Genomic DNA, 17538 nt, shown 5'->3' on the forward strand with positions numbered 1-17538 from the left:
TCACTGCGCCACCGTGCCGTCTTGATTAAACTTTCTTGAGTAGAAGTTACTTAAGTTAACAGGTGCAAATTGTATCCTATGATAATGATGTGGCACGGTGATGACCAGAAAGTCGGTTTCTATGGGTGGAATTTTCTCCAGGTGGTAGCTCCATCTCATTTTTTTTCCTATGACATTTAGTCAGAAGAAATCCTGGAGGCGGGCCCCATGTTGTCACGCAGGCTGCGGAGTCTTTGAATGAACGTGCCCTGCCAGGTTAGCTCTTTACAAAAAAGGCACCCTGATCTTTAAAAACAAAGGTCAGAGGGGGAGGAGAGAGGGGGTTACTGCCTGGACTTGGCCCTCTTACCCTTGGGGGCTGTATTTAGCTGTGCGCCCCCAGCAGAGTCTCTTCGCCAGGTCCTGGATGGTCTTGACCTGTTGTAAACCCTGCCAGAGTGATGTGGAATTTACGTGGTGGAGATAATAGAGCGGGAGAACCGCGAATTACATTCAAATATATGGTAATGGGCTTCCTAAACTTTGGTGGGAACCCCATTATGTCATTGACGGGGACAGAAACTATCTCAATGGGAGATCCACTTGGTGAAAATGGCGTTTGGATCCCGTTAAATTCTTTGCCACCTCTGGCTTTCCCACCCACTGAAAACAAGGGCAGAAAATTCCCCTTGTCTCTCATCTATACCTGCTTGTTTTCAGATAGTTAATTTATTTCAGAGGAAATATTGCACTTTTGAGTGATACATTAGTCTGTGGAATTTTGTTCTCCCTGTATTCTTCCTCCATTTTAATTTTTTGTAATTTCAGTAAAAATCCATTGATATATTTATAAAACCATCCAAATTTGAACACTGTTTTAATAAATATTTTACAATCTATTAGAGTATAACATTGAGCAAGTGGTCCAAAAAGAGCATGTTGGTGACTGAAGAAACCTCATCCTGGTGTTCAAGTAAACCCTACTGTTTGGCGTATCTTTTCCCGCATAACTTTGAAAAGAATTTCCTTTGAAAAACTGAGTTAAATCAAATCAACACTTAAAATTATTAAAAAGCAAAATGTTGTCAATTCTGAATATAAACAAAATACTGGAAACACAACGGGTCATTCAGAATTGGTAAAGAAAAAAAGCTGATGAGGGTGCTTTGAGTATATACCTTCACTGAATCAGAGGAATCGCCATTTTAATAAAGTTGGAAGAAAAGAAGAAATCAATAACTACATCAATCACTGAGACTAATAAGTTAAACATAAAAACGTAGGAGCAGGAGTAGGCCAATCGGCCCATCAAGTCTGCTCTGCCATTCATTATGATCATGGCTGATTATCCAACTCAGTAACCTGTTCCCACTTTTCTCCCCATATCCTTTGAGCACTTTAGCTCCACGAGCTATGGCCAACTGCTTGTTGAAAACATACAATGTTTTAGCTGCAACTACTTTCTGTGGTTTCACATTTTAAAGACTCACCACTCTCTGGGTGAAGAATTCTTCAATGATGTAACTAGTTGAATTGATGAGGGGGGCTAGTGAGTGTGGTTCATTTGGACACATGAAATTACCGTGTTAAATTCACTCTCCACCTTTGAAGAAATCTGTCATATTATAGTCATGTATCCCCAAAGCGCCTCGCACAACTCGATTGCCATTATTCCTTTTTCATTACACAATAACTAATCTAGGATGGCCTCATCTCTTATTGGTTCTTCAATGTATTGGTCCAGAAAACAATTTCCTGTGCATTCCAGGTTCTTCCTCCTACGGCATTGTTCTTGATTTGCCAAACTATCTGCAGATTAAAGTCAGCCATAAATACAGATGTTCCTTTACCGCACGCGTCTGTAATTTCCTGTTTGATACCAGTCCCAACATCACCATTACAGGGGATCTATATACAACCCCCACACCATGTTTTTCGTCCCTTGGTGTTTCTCAGCTCAACCCATTCAAATTTCACATTAGGAGCTAATATCCTTCCTCACTATTGCATTAATTTCCTCTTTAACCAACAATGCAACCTTTTTGTCTGTCCTTCTTAGGTACTGAATACCACTGGGTGCTCAATTGCTATCCCTGGTCACCCTGCATCTATTTGTGTAATTAATTCACGCACTTTATTTCAAATGCTCTGCATTAAGGCACAAATCCTGAAGGATTTTTAACCATAAGACCATAAGAAATAGCAACAGGAGTAGGCCGTTCAGCACCTCAAGCCTGCTCCACCATTCGATAGGATCATGGCTGATCCGACATTCCTTACATCCACTTTCCTGCCCCTTCCTCGTAATCACTGATTCACTTACTGATCAGGGATATATCTATCTCAGCCTTAAATATACATAAGGACTCTGCCCCCACAGCTCTCTGTGGCAAGGACTTGCAAAAACATGCAAACCTCTAAGAGAAGAAATTCCTCCTCATCTCAGTCTCAACACCCCTTTATTCTGAGACTCTGCCCTCTGGTCCTAGACTCCCCATGAGAGGAAAAATCCTCTCAGCATTTACACTGTTCAAGCCCCTTAATCCCATATGTATCAATGAGATCACCTCTCAGTCTTCTAAACTCCAATGTGTAGAGTCCCAACCTATTTAACCTTTGTCCGTAAGACTATCCCTCCATACCAGGGATCATCCAAAGTGAACCTTCTCTGAACTGCCTCCAATGAAATAATACCTTTCCTTAAATAAGGGGACCAAAACTGCTCTCATTGTTCCAGATACAGTCCCACAATACCCTGAACAGCTGCAGCAAGACCCCCCTCCTACTCTTCTACTCCAACCCCCTTGAAATAAGGGCAAACATTTCATTAGTCTTCCTGATTACCTGCTGCACCTGTGTGCTAGCTTTGTGTTTCATGCACAAGTACCCCCTTTGTGTTGCAGCTTTCTGCAGTTTTTGTCCATTTAAATAATACTCTGTTCCTTGGTTCTTCTTTCCAGAAAGAACAACGTTCTTTGCCCTATTCCCATTATTTTTCACTATGGCCCTGATTGATTTTGGCCCTTGGGTTTCTCTGCCTATCACTTTACTTGTTCCAGTTTCCGGGCACGATTCGGCAAACGTGTTGTACTCGGCGTGGATCCGGGCGCAGCAGGTGAATCGCACATGAGCCCCAAATCGGGCTCTGTGCCAGATGCTGGGCTGAATGTGAGTCACCTGACTCGCTCCGCCCAGCGCGATCTGGATCGTGCCATTAGATTCATTTGAATACCCATAGGCTGGATTCACCCAGCGCCCGAGAGTGAACGGCCATGCCTGCAAAGCATCGCCAGGGTGCCGTTTTGCACTGGCACCACAAATGTGTACCAGACGTAACGGTACCTCGGAGGTGAGGGAGGGGGAGTCTTGCAGGTCATTCGAGACCCCAGGATGATCGGGAACAGGGCAAGATGGTCCCTGGAGCCTGGGCACCTTGCACTGCCAGCCTAGAGCCTCGAAGTGCCACTGGGACACCCTGGCAGTGCTGACCTGGGTACCGTTTCCAGGGGGCATGGTGGTAGGTGTCGGGGTCAGGTTTTTGTGCAAATTGGAAAGGGGTGGGTACATGGAAGGGGATGTGGTTCCAGGGGCCTAGAGAAGGTGGGAGGGTGATGAGGAGGGAGGGGGTTGGAGTGTCCTGAAAGGGGAGGGGCATGTAGAGACCAAAACTGAAGTGTGGCCTTGGCGGAAGAAACTCCCCAGGGCCCAAAAAACCGACGAGTCCTGGTGAATAGTGGAGTGAATCTCGGCGCTGCAGCTGCAACAAAACACCTCGCCATACAGGCCCAAAGGCAGACTTTAACTTTTGTCTGCTGAATTGCACCCTCTGTTTTTTGTTCTTGCCTGTCTTTTCCCCCTCCTCTGACTGCTTGCATAGGTTCCCATCCCCCTGCGATTTTAATTTAAACCCTCCTGAACCACTCTTGCAAATACTGTCTCGCGAACATCTGTCCCGTCTTGCCCAGGAGAACATCTGTCCTGTCCTGCCCAGGTATAATCCATCTAGTCTGTACTGGTCCCACCTCCAGCAGTACTGGTCTCAATGTCCCAGGAATTTGAAAAATTTCCGCTCGCACCATCTCTTCAGCCACGTATTCATCTGATATATCCTGCTATTTCTGGTCTGACTAGTACGCTGCGTTGGTAGTAATCCTGAGATCAAATCATTTTGTGGTCCTACTTTTCATCTTGCTTCCTAACTCCCTATATTCTGCTTTCAGGGACCTCATCCTTTTTTTAAAATGTGTCATTTGTACCAATATGTACCACCACCACCACTGGTTGTTCACCCTCCTCCTCCAGAGTGTCCTGTTGCCTCTCTGACACATCCTTAACCTTACCACCCAAGAGGGAACATACCATCCTGGAGATTGCAGCCACGGAAAAGCTTATCTATTACCCTTACAATTTAATCCCCCATAACTATTATATTGCCATACGTTTTACTCCTCCTCTGTGCAGCAGAGCCAGCCATGGGGCAACAAATTTGGCTGCTGCTTTCCATTGAGAGGCCATTCTCCCCCCACCCCTCCCCCCAAAGTAGCACCTGTTTTGCAGGGGAAGGGCCACAGGAGATTTCTGCAATGCCTGCCTAGTCCTCTTGCTCTGCCTGGTGATCGCCATTTCCTTCCAGCCTGTGGAGTCTTGGCCTACGCAGTGACCACTCCTCTATACATGCTATCCATGATACACTCTGCCTCACGGACGCACCGCAGTGTCCCCATCCACTGCTCCAGTTCCAAAATCCGGTTCTTGGAAATGAGGTGGGCAGGCACGGAAGGGGCTTGGCGCCTCGCCAACTGAAGCCTCCACTGGCTGGTGCGAGTTGACACAAGCACGGGAGCGCCAGCATCTGCTGGTGTCATCCCAGCGCATGCGCAGTGGGGTTCATCTCCGTGCCAGCCATCATGGACAGATACACCAACCGGCACGGAGGAATAGAGTGCCCCCACGGCACATGCGCGCCCGTGGATCGGTGGGCTCCGATCACAGACCAGGCCACCAAGGGGGCACCACCCGGGGCCAGATCCCCACGTGTCCCCTGTAGGCTGTCCGCGAAGCCAGGTCTCGCCAAGCCCCTTGCGTGCCGGCTGGTGCGGCGCAAACCACTCCTGAAGGGGCGGCCCGATGCCGGCGTGGTTCACGCCACTCCTTCGCGCCGGAGTTGCCCGCCCCACCGGTTTCCGAAGAATCCCGCCCCTCGTGTCTCACCATGTCCTCCTGGGTAGCATCTACGTCCTGGTAAATAAGTATTCATTTTGCAAAGTGTTCATTTAATACCTCAGCCATGCCCCGCAATCCATATGTAAATTTCATTTTAGGTCCCTAGTTGGACCTACTGCTCCTTTTACCACCCTTTTACTACGTATTTATTTAGTTTTTTTTTAATTTTCCAATTAAGGGGAAATTTAGCATGGCAAATTACCTGTACCTGTCGTAACATACGCCGGCGGGACCGGCTGAAAACGGGCGGTCACTCGGCCCATCGCAGGCCGGAGAATCGCTGGAGAAGGGGCGCTGCCAGCGGCAGCCGACCGGCGTGGCGTGATTGCCGCCCCCGCCAAATCCCCGGCCCCGGAGAATTTGGCAGCCAGCGGGGACAGGATTCACGCCGCCCACTGGCGATTCTCTGACCCGGTGGGGAGTCGGAGAATCCCATCTGAGAAAACTGTTTCTAGAAGGGTTCAAAACTGATGAGGAGGAAGTGTTGGATAGAGTATCGGTACTGAAAATTAACAAGACACCAGAACAGGATGCGATGCATCTGAGGATATTGAAGGAAGTGAGAGTGGATATTACAGGGATGCTGGCCATAATCTTCCAGTCTTCCCTAGACTTGGGAGGTGACAGAGGACTGGAGAATTGCAAGGGTTTACACCCTTGTTCAAAAAATGTTGTTAAAGATAAGCCCAGCACAGGCCTGTCAGATTAACATCAGTGGTGGGAAAGTGTGTCGAAACAATTACACAAGATAGAATTAATAGTCGAATGGAAAAATGCCTGTTCATTAGGAGGAACCAGCATGGATTTCTTATTATAATAATAATAATAATATTATTATAGTAATAATATTTTGTTGTCACATTACCACTGCAATGAAGTTACTATGAAAAGCTCCTAGTCACCACATTCCAGCACCTGTTTGGGTGCAGAGAGGGAGAATTCAGAATGTTCAAAATACCTACCAGCTCGTCTTTCAGGGAGGAAATCCATAAAGGGGAAATAGTGTTTAACTAACTTGTTGGGGTTTTAAGGAGGTAACAGAACGGGTTGATGAGAGTAATGCTGTTGATGTAGTGTACATGAACTTTCAGAAGGCATTTGATATGGTGTCACACAACAGACTTGAGAAAAGTTATAGCTCATGAAATAAAAGGGATAGTAACAGCATGGATGCAAAATTGACTGAATAATAGAATCAGTAAATAATGTTCAATGGACACTTTTTTGGGCTGGAGGAACGTTTGTAGTGGTGTTCCCAGGGTCGGCATTGGAAGCATTGCTTTTCCTGATATAAACGATCTAGATCTTGTGTGCAGGGGACAATTTCAAAGTTTGCGGATGACACAAAACTTGAAGTATTTTGTAAATTATGAAGAGGACAGTGAAGAACTTCAAAAGGACATAGACAAAGTTGGTGGAGTGGGCAGATAGGTGTCAGATGAAATCTATGTGGAGAAGTATGTGGTGATGCATTTTAGTAGGAAGAATGTGGGTGGACAATGCGAAAAAAGGGGGTAAATTTTAAAAGAGGTGTGGAAGCAGAGGGATCTTGGTGTATATGTGCACAGATCATTGAAGGTGGCAGGACAGGTGGAGGGGGCAGTTAATAAAGCATATAATGCTCTGGGCTTTACTAATAGGAGGAGTACAAGGGCAAAAAGGTTATGCTGAACCTTTACAAGATACTGGTTAGACCTCAGTTGTGTACAGTTCTGGGCATCACACTATAGGAAGGATGTGAATGCGTTGGAGAGAATGCAGAAGAGGTTTACAAGAATGGTTCCAGCGATGAGAAACATCAGTTATGAGGATAGTTTGGAGAGGTTGGGACTGGTCATCTTGAGGAGAAGATGGCTGAGAGGAGATTTGATAGTGATGTTGAAAACCATGACGTGGCTAGACAGAATAGATAGAAACTGTTCCCGCTCATAAAAGCATAAGGAATGGGAGTGCACAGATTTGAAGTGATTTTCAAAAGCAGCAAATGTGATGTGAGAAAAAGGATTTTCACAAAATAAGTGGTTCTGGTCTGAAATGCACTGCCTAGAAGTGTGTTTGAGACATTCAAGAGGGCATTAGATGATTGCTTGATATGCAGTGGAATGGCACAAAGTCATGATGTTCCTTTGGAGAGCTGGTGCAAACACGATGGACCAAATGGCCTCCTCCTGCACCCAAACAATTCTGCAGTTTGAGGGTTATCCAAAAGTAGGAGGCAGGTAACAAAATTCAAGCAGGTTCAGAACAAAATGGATCTTTTACATAATTGCACTAATTGGTATCAAATGCAGTCAATAAAGGCGATTTTGTTGCTGTTTAAGTGTTTATTAGATGTATCTAATAATTTAGGGCAGCACGGTAGCATGGTGGTTAGCATAAATGCTTCACAGCTCCAGGGTCCCATGTTCGGTTCCCGGCTGGGTCACTGTCTGTGCGGAGTCTGCCCGTCCTCCCCGTGTGTGCGTGGGTTTCCTCCGGGTGCTCCAGTTTCCTCCCACAGTCCAAAGATGTGCCGGTTAGGTGGATTGGCCATGCTAAATTGCCCGTAGTGTCCTAAAAAGTAAGGTTGGGGGGGTGGGAGGTTGTTGGGTTACGGGTATAGGGTGGATACGTGGGTTTGAGTAGGGTGATCATTGCTCGGCACAACATCGAGGGCCGAAGGGCCTGTTCTGTGCTGTACTGTTCTATGTTCTATCTGACATATTGCAATTCTGGTCACCATGGTTGGACCTTGCAATCTTGAAACAATTTGTATATTTCTGAACAACAAAAACATGAGGCATGACGAGCTACTTTTAGAAAAACCTATACAGCACAGCAGAAATTCCTGTATGATACAAAGCCATTCATTATTTATAACTGATACACAACTTTTCCTGAATTTACTATTTTTAATGATTCCAACTTTGATCCTATAGTCTGACCCCTGAACTTTGATGTTGTTCTATAGACTAATTATTGATCTAAAATCTTATACAACAGCCATTTTTATTACTTAATATTGTGCAAAGTCGCAAAGACTTAAATTAACTCTTCTCCTGCAGAGTCAGAAGTAATTTGCAGGTTGAAATACATATTTGAGACTGTTGTGAATGCAAAGTTGACTGTTCAGCATCCATTATCAACAAAATATTTATTCCTCTTCCAGATATTCTAATCTAATTCTGAATCTGTTCTCGCTAATGGTAGATGCCAATATTCCAGACATTGCTTTGGAGCCTGACAAGACTGTGAAAAAGGTAATCTTGAAATAAGTAGTTTAATTTGCTTACCAGTGTATAATATTTTCTTTTAAACTTGACAATCTCAATTATAGATAATACAATTATTCTAATACACTAAATAAAATCTAATTCTTTTGGATCCAAATCAATATTGCTGTTTGAGTATTTATGACCTTTTAAGTGAAATTGATTTTAAACCTTATGTAAATGTAACCCTTTTCAGTGTTATTTGTCACATCCTTAAATTTTTTTCAGACATGAGGAAGGTGAATTGCCCAAATAATTTAAATCTGATGTATTATGTATTTCACTCTCCCAAAAACAAATTTATTTTTCCCCACACTGTCATGACTTGTTGCATTGTGACTACTACATTGTAAGGGAGAGTTTTAATTGATAAATAGAGATGTAATAATTCTGGTGACATTAAGGTGCATTTAAACAGTCAGTACCTGCCACTTGTACTTAATGAAGCCTTACAGAAGAGAAAGTGTTCAGTCACTTTTTAACAAGGAGAAATGAAAAATTTTAATCTATTTGACCGCTTTTTTCAAATAATTACTCCCAGGATATGGGCATGCTGGCAAAACTACAAGTATTGCCCATCCTAAATTGCCTTGCAAAGATGGTGGGTGTAATTGAAGATTAGGAGTCGGTGATTAATTGATATCTTGTTGGAGATTGTCTTGTATGATGGCACTTGTATGGTGAGAATGTTACCTGCTAGTTGTGAAGCCAGCCTGGATATTGTCCAAAGTCTTGATGTTTTATGACAGGAGAGTGAAGAATGAAGTTTATTCTAGAATTTTCAGTGAAGGATCCTACTCTTGTCGAGCTTTGACTAAAACCACTGGAGTGTCCTTTCATTTGATTGATTGATTGATATTTATTGTCACATGTACCGAAGTACAGTGAAAAGTATTTATCTGCGGCCAAGAGAATGGAACCGGTTTGTACATAAAAGACAAAAGAATAATCGACAGGGTACATTGACAGTGGTGCATCAACAAATAATGATTGGTTACAATGCTGAACAAGGCCAGCATAGGGCGTCATGAATAATGTTCTTACAGGGAACAGATCAGTCCAAGGGAGAGTCGTTGAGTCTAGTAACAGTGGGGAAGAAGCTGTTCCTATGTCTGGATGTGCAGGTCTTCAGACTGATGGAAGGTCTGGAAGAAGGCAAAGCCTGGGTGTGAGGGGTCTCTGACAATGGTGTCTGCCTTTCTGAGGCAGCAGGAGGTGTATACAGAATCAATGGGAGGATGGCAAGCTTGTGTGATGCGTTTGGCTGAGTTCACCACACTCTGCTGTTTTTTGTGGTCTTGGGTCGAGTGGTTGCCATGCAAGCTGTAATGCAGCCAGATAGGATGCTCTCTATGGCACATCTGTAGAAGTTTGTGAAAGTCGATGCAGACACGCCAAATTTCTTTAGCTTCCGTAGGAAGTAGAGACCTTGTTGGCTTTCTCGATTGTTGCATCAACATGAGTGGACCAGAACAGACTGTTGGTGATGGTGGCCCCCAGGAACTTAAAGCTATCGACCATCTCTACTTTTGAACTATTGATGTAGACAGGGGCGTGTGTCATGCTAGGCTTCCTGAAGTCGATGATCAGTTCCTTGGTTTTTCCAGCATTTAGAGTGTGGTTGTTTTTGGTACACCATGCAACTAAGTGATCTATCTCCCTTCTGTCGTCTTATTCATCATTATTTGAGATACAACCCACCACAGTTGTATCATCTGCAAACCTATAGATTGAATTGGTGTTGAATCTCGCCACACAGTCGTGTGTGTACAGTGAGTACAGTAGAGGACTGAGCACACATCCTTGCATGAACTCCTTCCCCCACCCCCGACCTCAAATTTTCTGGGGCCTCTTGGATTGTGACTTAAGCTGTTTGTTACTTTCACATAAAAGATGGCTACTGTTAACTCCTGGAGCTAGGCTGCCAATGAGTTTGTAACCGGAGTATGTTTGGCTTGATGGTAGTATTGATGAATCCTTTTGTTGATGATTGCTAGGGTTATAATTAACTGTGTTAATCGTTTATTTTTTCTATGTTTAGGACATACCTGAACAACATTTTGCTTGTGTACTGTCCTAGATGTACTGGAGCAGTTTGGGTTGGTGGCAGCTAGATCTGGCATTTAAGTTAAGATTTTGTTAAAACCCTGGGTTTTTGCAATGTCCAGTGCATCCAGCAACTGCTCAATAAAATGTGGAATGACAAAATCGTCATTATATTGACGACTCTCATTTCCAGGTCCTCGGGAGGAGGCCAAATAGGATTGTCCACTTTCAGCACTTTTGGCTGATAATGTATAGAAATTGAATGCTGGGTTCCAGCATTTTGATAAGTGATTCCACCTTCAACTTGTAAAAGATGTAACCTTTATGGCTAAAACACTTTGTACAGTGAAGGTGACTTTTATATTGTTCATAGCAAGAACATTTTGATTAAGCTGTGTTTATGTGGTAGGACAGATGTAAGATGTAATCACTGTACCAAGATATTTTCATTAGTCTCATACAGACATCTGGCATGTTAAAATTTAAACATTGATTTAGATGAGCTGAATGAAAAATGGAGACGTGCTAGCATGGTAATTATGTGTAGGAAATGAATTAAAATTTCAATATATACTATTTTGCCACAGCATTTCGGGGATAAAAAGGGAAGCTTGTGCCATCTAATTTTTGTGTGTTAAAGTGCATAGAGATGGGACAAAGGAGGCACTTTGTCTGATCTTTGCGCTCTTTTTTGGGGTGATGCTGGGCACTAAATGGTTTCACTTTTGAACTGATGTTTCCTCTTTAGGTTGTTCAAAGTGAAAAGCGTACTGTCTGGTTGTGGTGGGGGAAGGAACGAGTGCAGGACACATTTAAATTCTAATTGAGGGATCCCTGAGAACATCCTGTTCCAACTGATACTGATTTTTCCTAATTTCAATGCCCCTGGATGCTCTTATGCACCACACCTTGATGTGCTACTTCCTGATTCAAGGAAAGAATGAAAAGTGAACCTGTAAGAAAATCAAAAATGGAGAACTCTCTTACCAAGCAAAATGTTATAAATAAAACATTTTCCCATACATGATGGAGAGAAACTATCTCCACTTGGAGAGGTAAGGTTTGATCAGAAATAGTCAGCATGGGTTTGTCAGAGGGAGGTCATGCCTAACATATTTGATTGAATTTTTTGAGGAAGTGATCAGGTGTGTAAATGAGGATAGTGCAGTTGATGTAGTTTACATGGATTTCAGTAAAGCCTTTGACAAGATTTCACATGGGAGACTTATAAAGAAGGCAAATGCACTCAGGATAATTTGATAAGGTGGATTCAAAATTGACTTAGTTGTCGGAGACAGAGGGTGATGACAGAAGGCTTCTTTAGTGACTAAAAGCCAGTGTCCAGTGGCGTACCACAGGCATCTGTGCTGGGTCCCCTATTATTTGTCATTTATGTAAACAGTATAGATGACTACGTGGGGGCTAGGATCAGTAAATTTACGGATGATGCACAGATTGGCCAAGTGGTTAACAGTGAGGTTGAAAGTCTTGGGTTGCAGGAAGATATAGACGGGATGGTCAAATGGGCAGATAAATTACAGGTGGAATTTAACCCTGAAAAGTGAGATGATTCACTTTGGAAGGAATAATTTGACGAGGAAGTAATCTATGAACGGCATGACGCTGGGATGTTCTGACGAACAAAGGAACATTGCCGTATTTTTCCATAGATTTCTGAAGGCAGAAGGGCAGGTTAAATAGGGTGGTGCAGAAGGCTTAAGGAACACTTGTCCTTGTCAATCGAGGCATAGATTACTAAAGCAGGGAGGTCATGTTGGAGTTGTATAAAACTTGGTGAGGCCACAGCTAGAGTACTATGCGCCATTCTGGTCACCACATTATAGGAAGGATGTGATTTCACGGGAGGAGGTGCAAAGGAGTTTCACCAGGATGTTGCCTGGGAAGTTACGGAAAGAGGTTGGATAGGCTTGGATTGTTTTCATTGGACCAGAGAAGACTGAGGGTAGCTGATCCCCTGTAATTTCATAGACTTTACAGTGCAGAAGGAGGCCATTCAGCCCATCGAGTCTGCACTGTCCCTTGGAAAGTGCACCCTACTCAAGTCCACACTTCCACCTTATCCCTGTAACCCCACCCAACACGAAGGGCAATTTAGAATGGCCAATCCACCTAACCTGCACATCTTTGGACTGTGGGAGGAAACCGGAGCACCCGGAGGAACCCAGGGCAGACACTGGGAGAACGTGCAGGCTCCACACAGACAGTGACTCAGCTGGGAATCGAACTTAGGACTCTGGAGCTGTGAAGCAACAGTGCTTCCCACTGTGTTACCGTGCTGCCCACGAGTTGTACAAGATTATGAGCAGCATGGACAAGATGGGCAGGAAGCAGCTGTTCCCCTTAATTAAAGGGTCAGTTCAAGGGGCACAAGTTCAAGGTGAGGGGCAGGAGGTTTAGGGCGGTGACGGTCTGGAATGTACTGCCTGAGAGGGTGGTAGAGGTGGGTTGCATCACATCCTTTAAAAAGTACCTGGATGAGCGCTCGGCACGTCATAACATTCAAGACCATTGGCCAAGTGCTGGCAAATGGGACTAGGTAGGTAGGTCAGGTGTTTTCACGTATCAACTTGATGGGCCGAAGGCCTCTTCTGAACATATTATGTTGTTCAATTCATTCAACTGAAATAATAAAGCTTCCTTGCAACAGTGAAAGGTGGCCATAGTAGAAGGCTTCCCATCACTCTCATAATAGTTATCTGTGCAGACATTTTGGGCCCTATAAATTGGAATTTGTTTGTAATTGATGTGTCCTGTTAGGCACTGGTTATGTTGGCTATTGGAACAAATTGAGAGCTAGCTTTTATCTTTGAAGAAGATTATTTTTTCCAAACAATTTTCTGGTGTTACAGGAGCACACATTCTTGGATGTTCTTTCCTGACATGCTGATAAAATAATGATGCAACCTGTCTGTTTTTAATAACCAATACACTGGGTCTTGTTCTGTGGAACATATAACTGTTAACCTTCTGTATATTGCCTTGAACTTGTCATAAGAGCAATTTCAGGCTGAGCAAGAATAATTTTTTGCTATTTTTACGGAAATCTTTCGTCGCTACTCCAATTCCATATACCTTTGACTGAGTAGAATTAATTGAGTGTCATCTTTGTCTGCAGCTGACCTCTTCTTTTTAAAGCAAGCGGCAGATATGTTGGCAACGTCCAGTAATGTTGAGTAATGCAATTTTAAATCTCTGCAATTTTACCGTTTTACGTATTAAAGATTTTGTGCTAACATGCTAGAAGATATTACGTACACAAAACCTGCGCATTTACTTTAAAAGGTGATTTTTTTTAAATTCAGGCATAACCATAGAATATCCCATTCTTATTAAATTTGTGTTTGGCTTTCCCTCCTGTGTGCACGTTTCCAAACGTTTGTTCACATGTGAGGAAATGGTGAAGCTTTCCATCATCTATGTGTTAGTATAAGTTACTGTATATGTCATTTTCTTAAACATATCATCTTACTTAACTATCAAATTCATTTGGGGATCAGGGATCATTGACTTGTAATTCAACAAAGCCGGATACACCCATCCCTCTTGGGATTGTTGCAGATACCAATAAGTGAAGGAATTTTGGTATTTGGCTTATGATCATAATTTAAGATATCAGAGGGAAAACACAAAATAAGATCCTGGAATGAATGGTGTTGCATTTGTTTTCTATTTTATTCTGTATCTTACAAAGAGAGTACTAAACTTCTTTGTAGGTGAATTATTCTTATCTGCCATTAATTATGAAAATAATAAGTTTGAAATATATTAATACAAATTGCACATTTGTTGGTGTGTTTAATTAAAAGTGCTGTTCCAATTTACAGGTCCAGGACAAATTCCGCCTCGATCTGTCTGATGAGGAGGCAGTTCATTACATGCAGAGTTTGATAGATGAAAGTGTGGGTGCCTTGTTTGCTGCAGTGGTAGAACAAATACACAAATTTGCACAGGTTGGTAACCAATAAAATTTAGCTTTTTTTTTGGCTTTAAAGTTTGAACTCCAATAACTTTATCAGCAAAACTGCTAGGAACATAATCCAGTAAAAATTTGCTAATCATCTGAGTTCTGCTATTCTTCCATATTGAAGATCCATGTTTTTGCATATTTGCTTATTTAGAATAGAACTGCATGAATTTACAGCGATTATGGCTCTGTTTGTGACAGCTGAGGAAATGTTTCATTGTCAGCTCTTTCCGTTTTGTTATAATTGCAACTGTGTATTGAAATTAATCCAGAGTGTCATTATTTCACTATCAGTTTGAGCATATTTCAAGTAAGAACCATCTCTGTGTCAGTTAATATACACTATAGGTGCACTATAAAGACTAATTTACAACATTCTCAGGTTTCACCATGGCTATAAGAAAAGCAATTATAATGCAGCAAGCTGGTTGTGAATTTCTTGATGACTAAGCATTCAACTTTCTTCTCTTTTTTTTAGTACTGGAGAAGATAAATTCTATCTTTCTGTAGAGGCTGAACATGCCATGACCACTGAAGAGGAATCTCATCTGTTGCAAGATTTGAGGTTTACTGCACAAGAGCAAATTGGAGTGCAGTTCATTTCGTAAATAATTCAACAATAAGAAAATGTTCTGCACTAAAGTTTACATAACAAAAATATTGAAATCTATATTCAGAGTGCTAATCTTTTCAGTGGCCAGTTGTGTGAGAACTGAACCAAGTATTGAGCGGCATCCCAGGGAAAATATTAGCAAAGTTATTTTCTTATGATGAGTTCTGGAGGAGTACTCCCAGTGCACAGTGCTGTATATTGTAACAAATTTGTAGTTTGTGACTTTTGTCATTCAATTACAGTGAAAATACCAAAAACAGTTTATTTTTTTGCAGTTGAACTGTTATCATGAAAATGCTTGAACTATGTTGTAAACTGTATCTAATGCTGTTACTGCCTAAAATATCATTTTTCAATTTTCATGCAAACTGTTTTACACAAATTAACAACTTGCTCTCTGCTAAATGCACACATCGAACCTGAGTTCTATATAAAAGTAGAACAAAAATGCATTGAGCTGTGGAGCAGTTTTTATGAATATATTTAGTAATTTCAACAGAGTGCTGTACATAGAGCAATAAATAACATGAAATTAATTTATTTGAGTAGTCTTTTCACCATCCAGATTTTATCGAGTTGTCGTGTAAGGAATGGAGGTTGTTGTGCATGCTGGAGGCGAAACAACTATGCCTCAGGATGTTTCTACAGGATCTTCTCAGGGGGTATTCTATGCCCAATCATCTTTAAATACTTCATCAATGTGTTCCCTTCACCATTAGGTCAGAGGTACAACTGATCAATGATTAAATTGAAATTTCAATGCTGCATGTGGCCATAGTCTGGTGGATAAAATCTGAATGACAGCCAGACTTGGACTAATTGTGGCAATTAACATCGGTGACAACACAAGTGCCAGGCTACAACAATCTCCAACAAAACTGAATCTAACCACCTCGCTTGACATTCACTGGCATTGCCATCACTGAACTCCCCACCAATATTGTAGGAGTCACCATTGACAAGGAAAACCCAACTGGGCAAATTGCATAAATATCGTAGTTACTATAGCGTCTCGGATACTGAGTATTCTGCAGCAAGTGGCTCATTTGACATCTCAAAGCTTCTCTACTCTTTGCAAGGCACAAGTCAGGAGTAAGATAGATTACCCTGCAAATACCCCAAACATGCAGCTACAACAGTCAAGAAGCTTGACACCATTCGGAATACAGAACCTTCTTGATCATCACTTTATTCTCATGATTTCTTTTCTGGACCTTGAAATATTTTGCTATTACGCACTAGGTTAGGCTTGTCCAACTTTTTCACGTGGGGTTGGAGCATAATTCCATTTTTATTTTCTCACTCAAAGCAAATTTCAGGAAGATGATGTTCAGCACAACGTTAACCATTATTTTTTTTTTTAAAGTTGAGGTTTGAAGAGAAGAAACAACTTACTGACCAAAAATATAGCAACATCAAAATATTAATTGATAATTTTAAAAATGAGACATTAATGAAAATGACCATTTAGAAAATGAGATAGTCAGTGGCACTTCTTGTCTCGGCACCAGTGGGTGTATGTGTTGATTGGTGGTGTGGTGCTGTGTTTCTCTCATATTTTCTGCTGATAGGCTCACTAGTGAGAGGACTGGCCTGTGATTGGAGGTTTAGCCCCTTTGCATAATATTTAACTTCACAAATCTGTCTGACCGGCATATTGGACAGTGGCTCCAGAGTCACTGGAGATTGGCTTCGGGAGCTGAGGGTTGGACAAACCTGCAATGGATGAATGAATAAACATGCCTGGTCATACTATAGCCCAGACATCCACCCAATGGAATACTATGGTTGCAGTGTTTACTAATTGGAGAATGCAATGCAAAAAATTAATCAGCCCCTCCTCCAAACCTATGACTTCAACCACAATGGTCTGCAAGCGCACGGGAGCAATACCACCTTAAATTTGTCCGAGAAGGTTTTTTCTTTCAAAAGCTATGGAAAGTCATTTGCATTCCTGGCAGGAATGATCCACTTAGAATTCAATTTTGAAAATTATCCCTGTGTTGCTGCCACAATATAAAGGTTAACAGAAGTTCTATCAAAGCAATTTATAGTCTACCATTTTAACTTCTTACACTACCCTTACCCTTCCTGGAATAATACAGTAATGGTCACCATGTCAGTAATCTACTTGTGATGCAAAGGGTTAGAAAACATTTTAATAGGGATGTGTCAAGAATAATGATGAGCATCTTGAGTTTTCCAATCTATGATGGTGGTTAACAATCTAGGAAAGTGTTTAAATAGGATGATAAAGGACATGAAATAATCATTTAGCTTTATCTACATTTCAGTGTGATTAGAAGTAAAGTCACTGATGTGTAACTTCCCCCCAAACACATACATTATAGCATTATAGGGTTATAGTGTTTGTTGAACGTAACGTTCCTCCCAATTATTAAAAAAGCTAAGGGCAAAGTTTTACTGCCTGTAGCAGTAGT

General features: G+C 42.1%; 1 protein-coding gene across 1 annotated transcript in view; it reads left to right on the plus strand.

The window, feature by feature from the left end:
• pik3c3 (phosphatidylinositol 3-kinase, catalytic subunit type 3) overlaps positions 1–15633 on the plus strand; it is a 130565-nt gene extending 114932 nt beyond the window's left edge. The window contains exons 23-25 of the mRNA XM_038790774.1: positions 8351–8441; positions 14345–14470; positions 14963–15633. Of these exons, the coding sequence (XP_038646702.1) occupies positions 8351–8441; positions 14345–14470; positions 14963–14977 (232 nt within the window). The 3' untranslated portion in view covers positions 14978–15633. The remainder of the gene's footprint in view (positions 1–8350; positions 8442–14344; positions 14471–14962) is intronic.
• Positions 15634–17538: the final 1905 nt, after the last annotated feature.

This window comes from Scyliorhinus canicula, chromosome 3 (genome assembly GCF_902713615.1).
Source record: "Scyliorhinus canicula chromosome 3, sScyCan1.1, whole genome shotgun sequence".
Taxonomy (NCBI): Eukaryota; Metazoa; Chordata; class Chondrichthyes; order Carcharhiniformes; family Scyliorhinidae; genus Scyliorhinus; species Scyliorhinus canicula.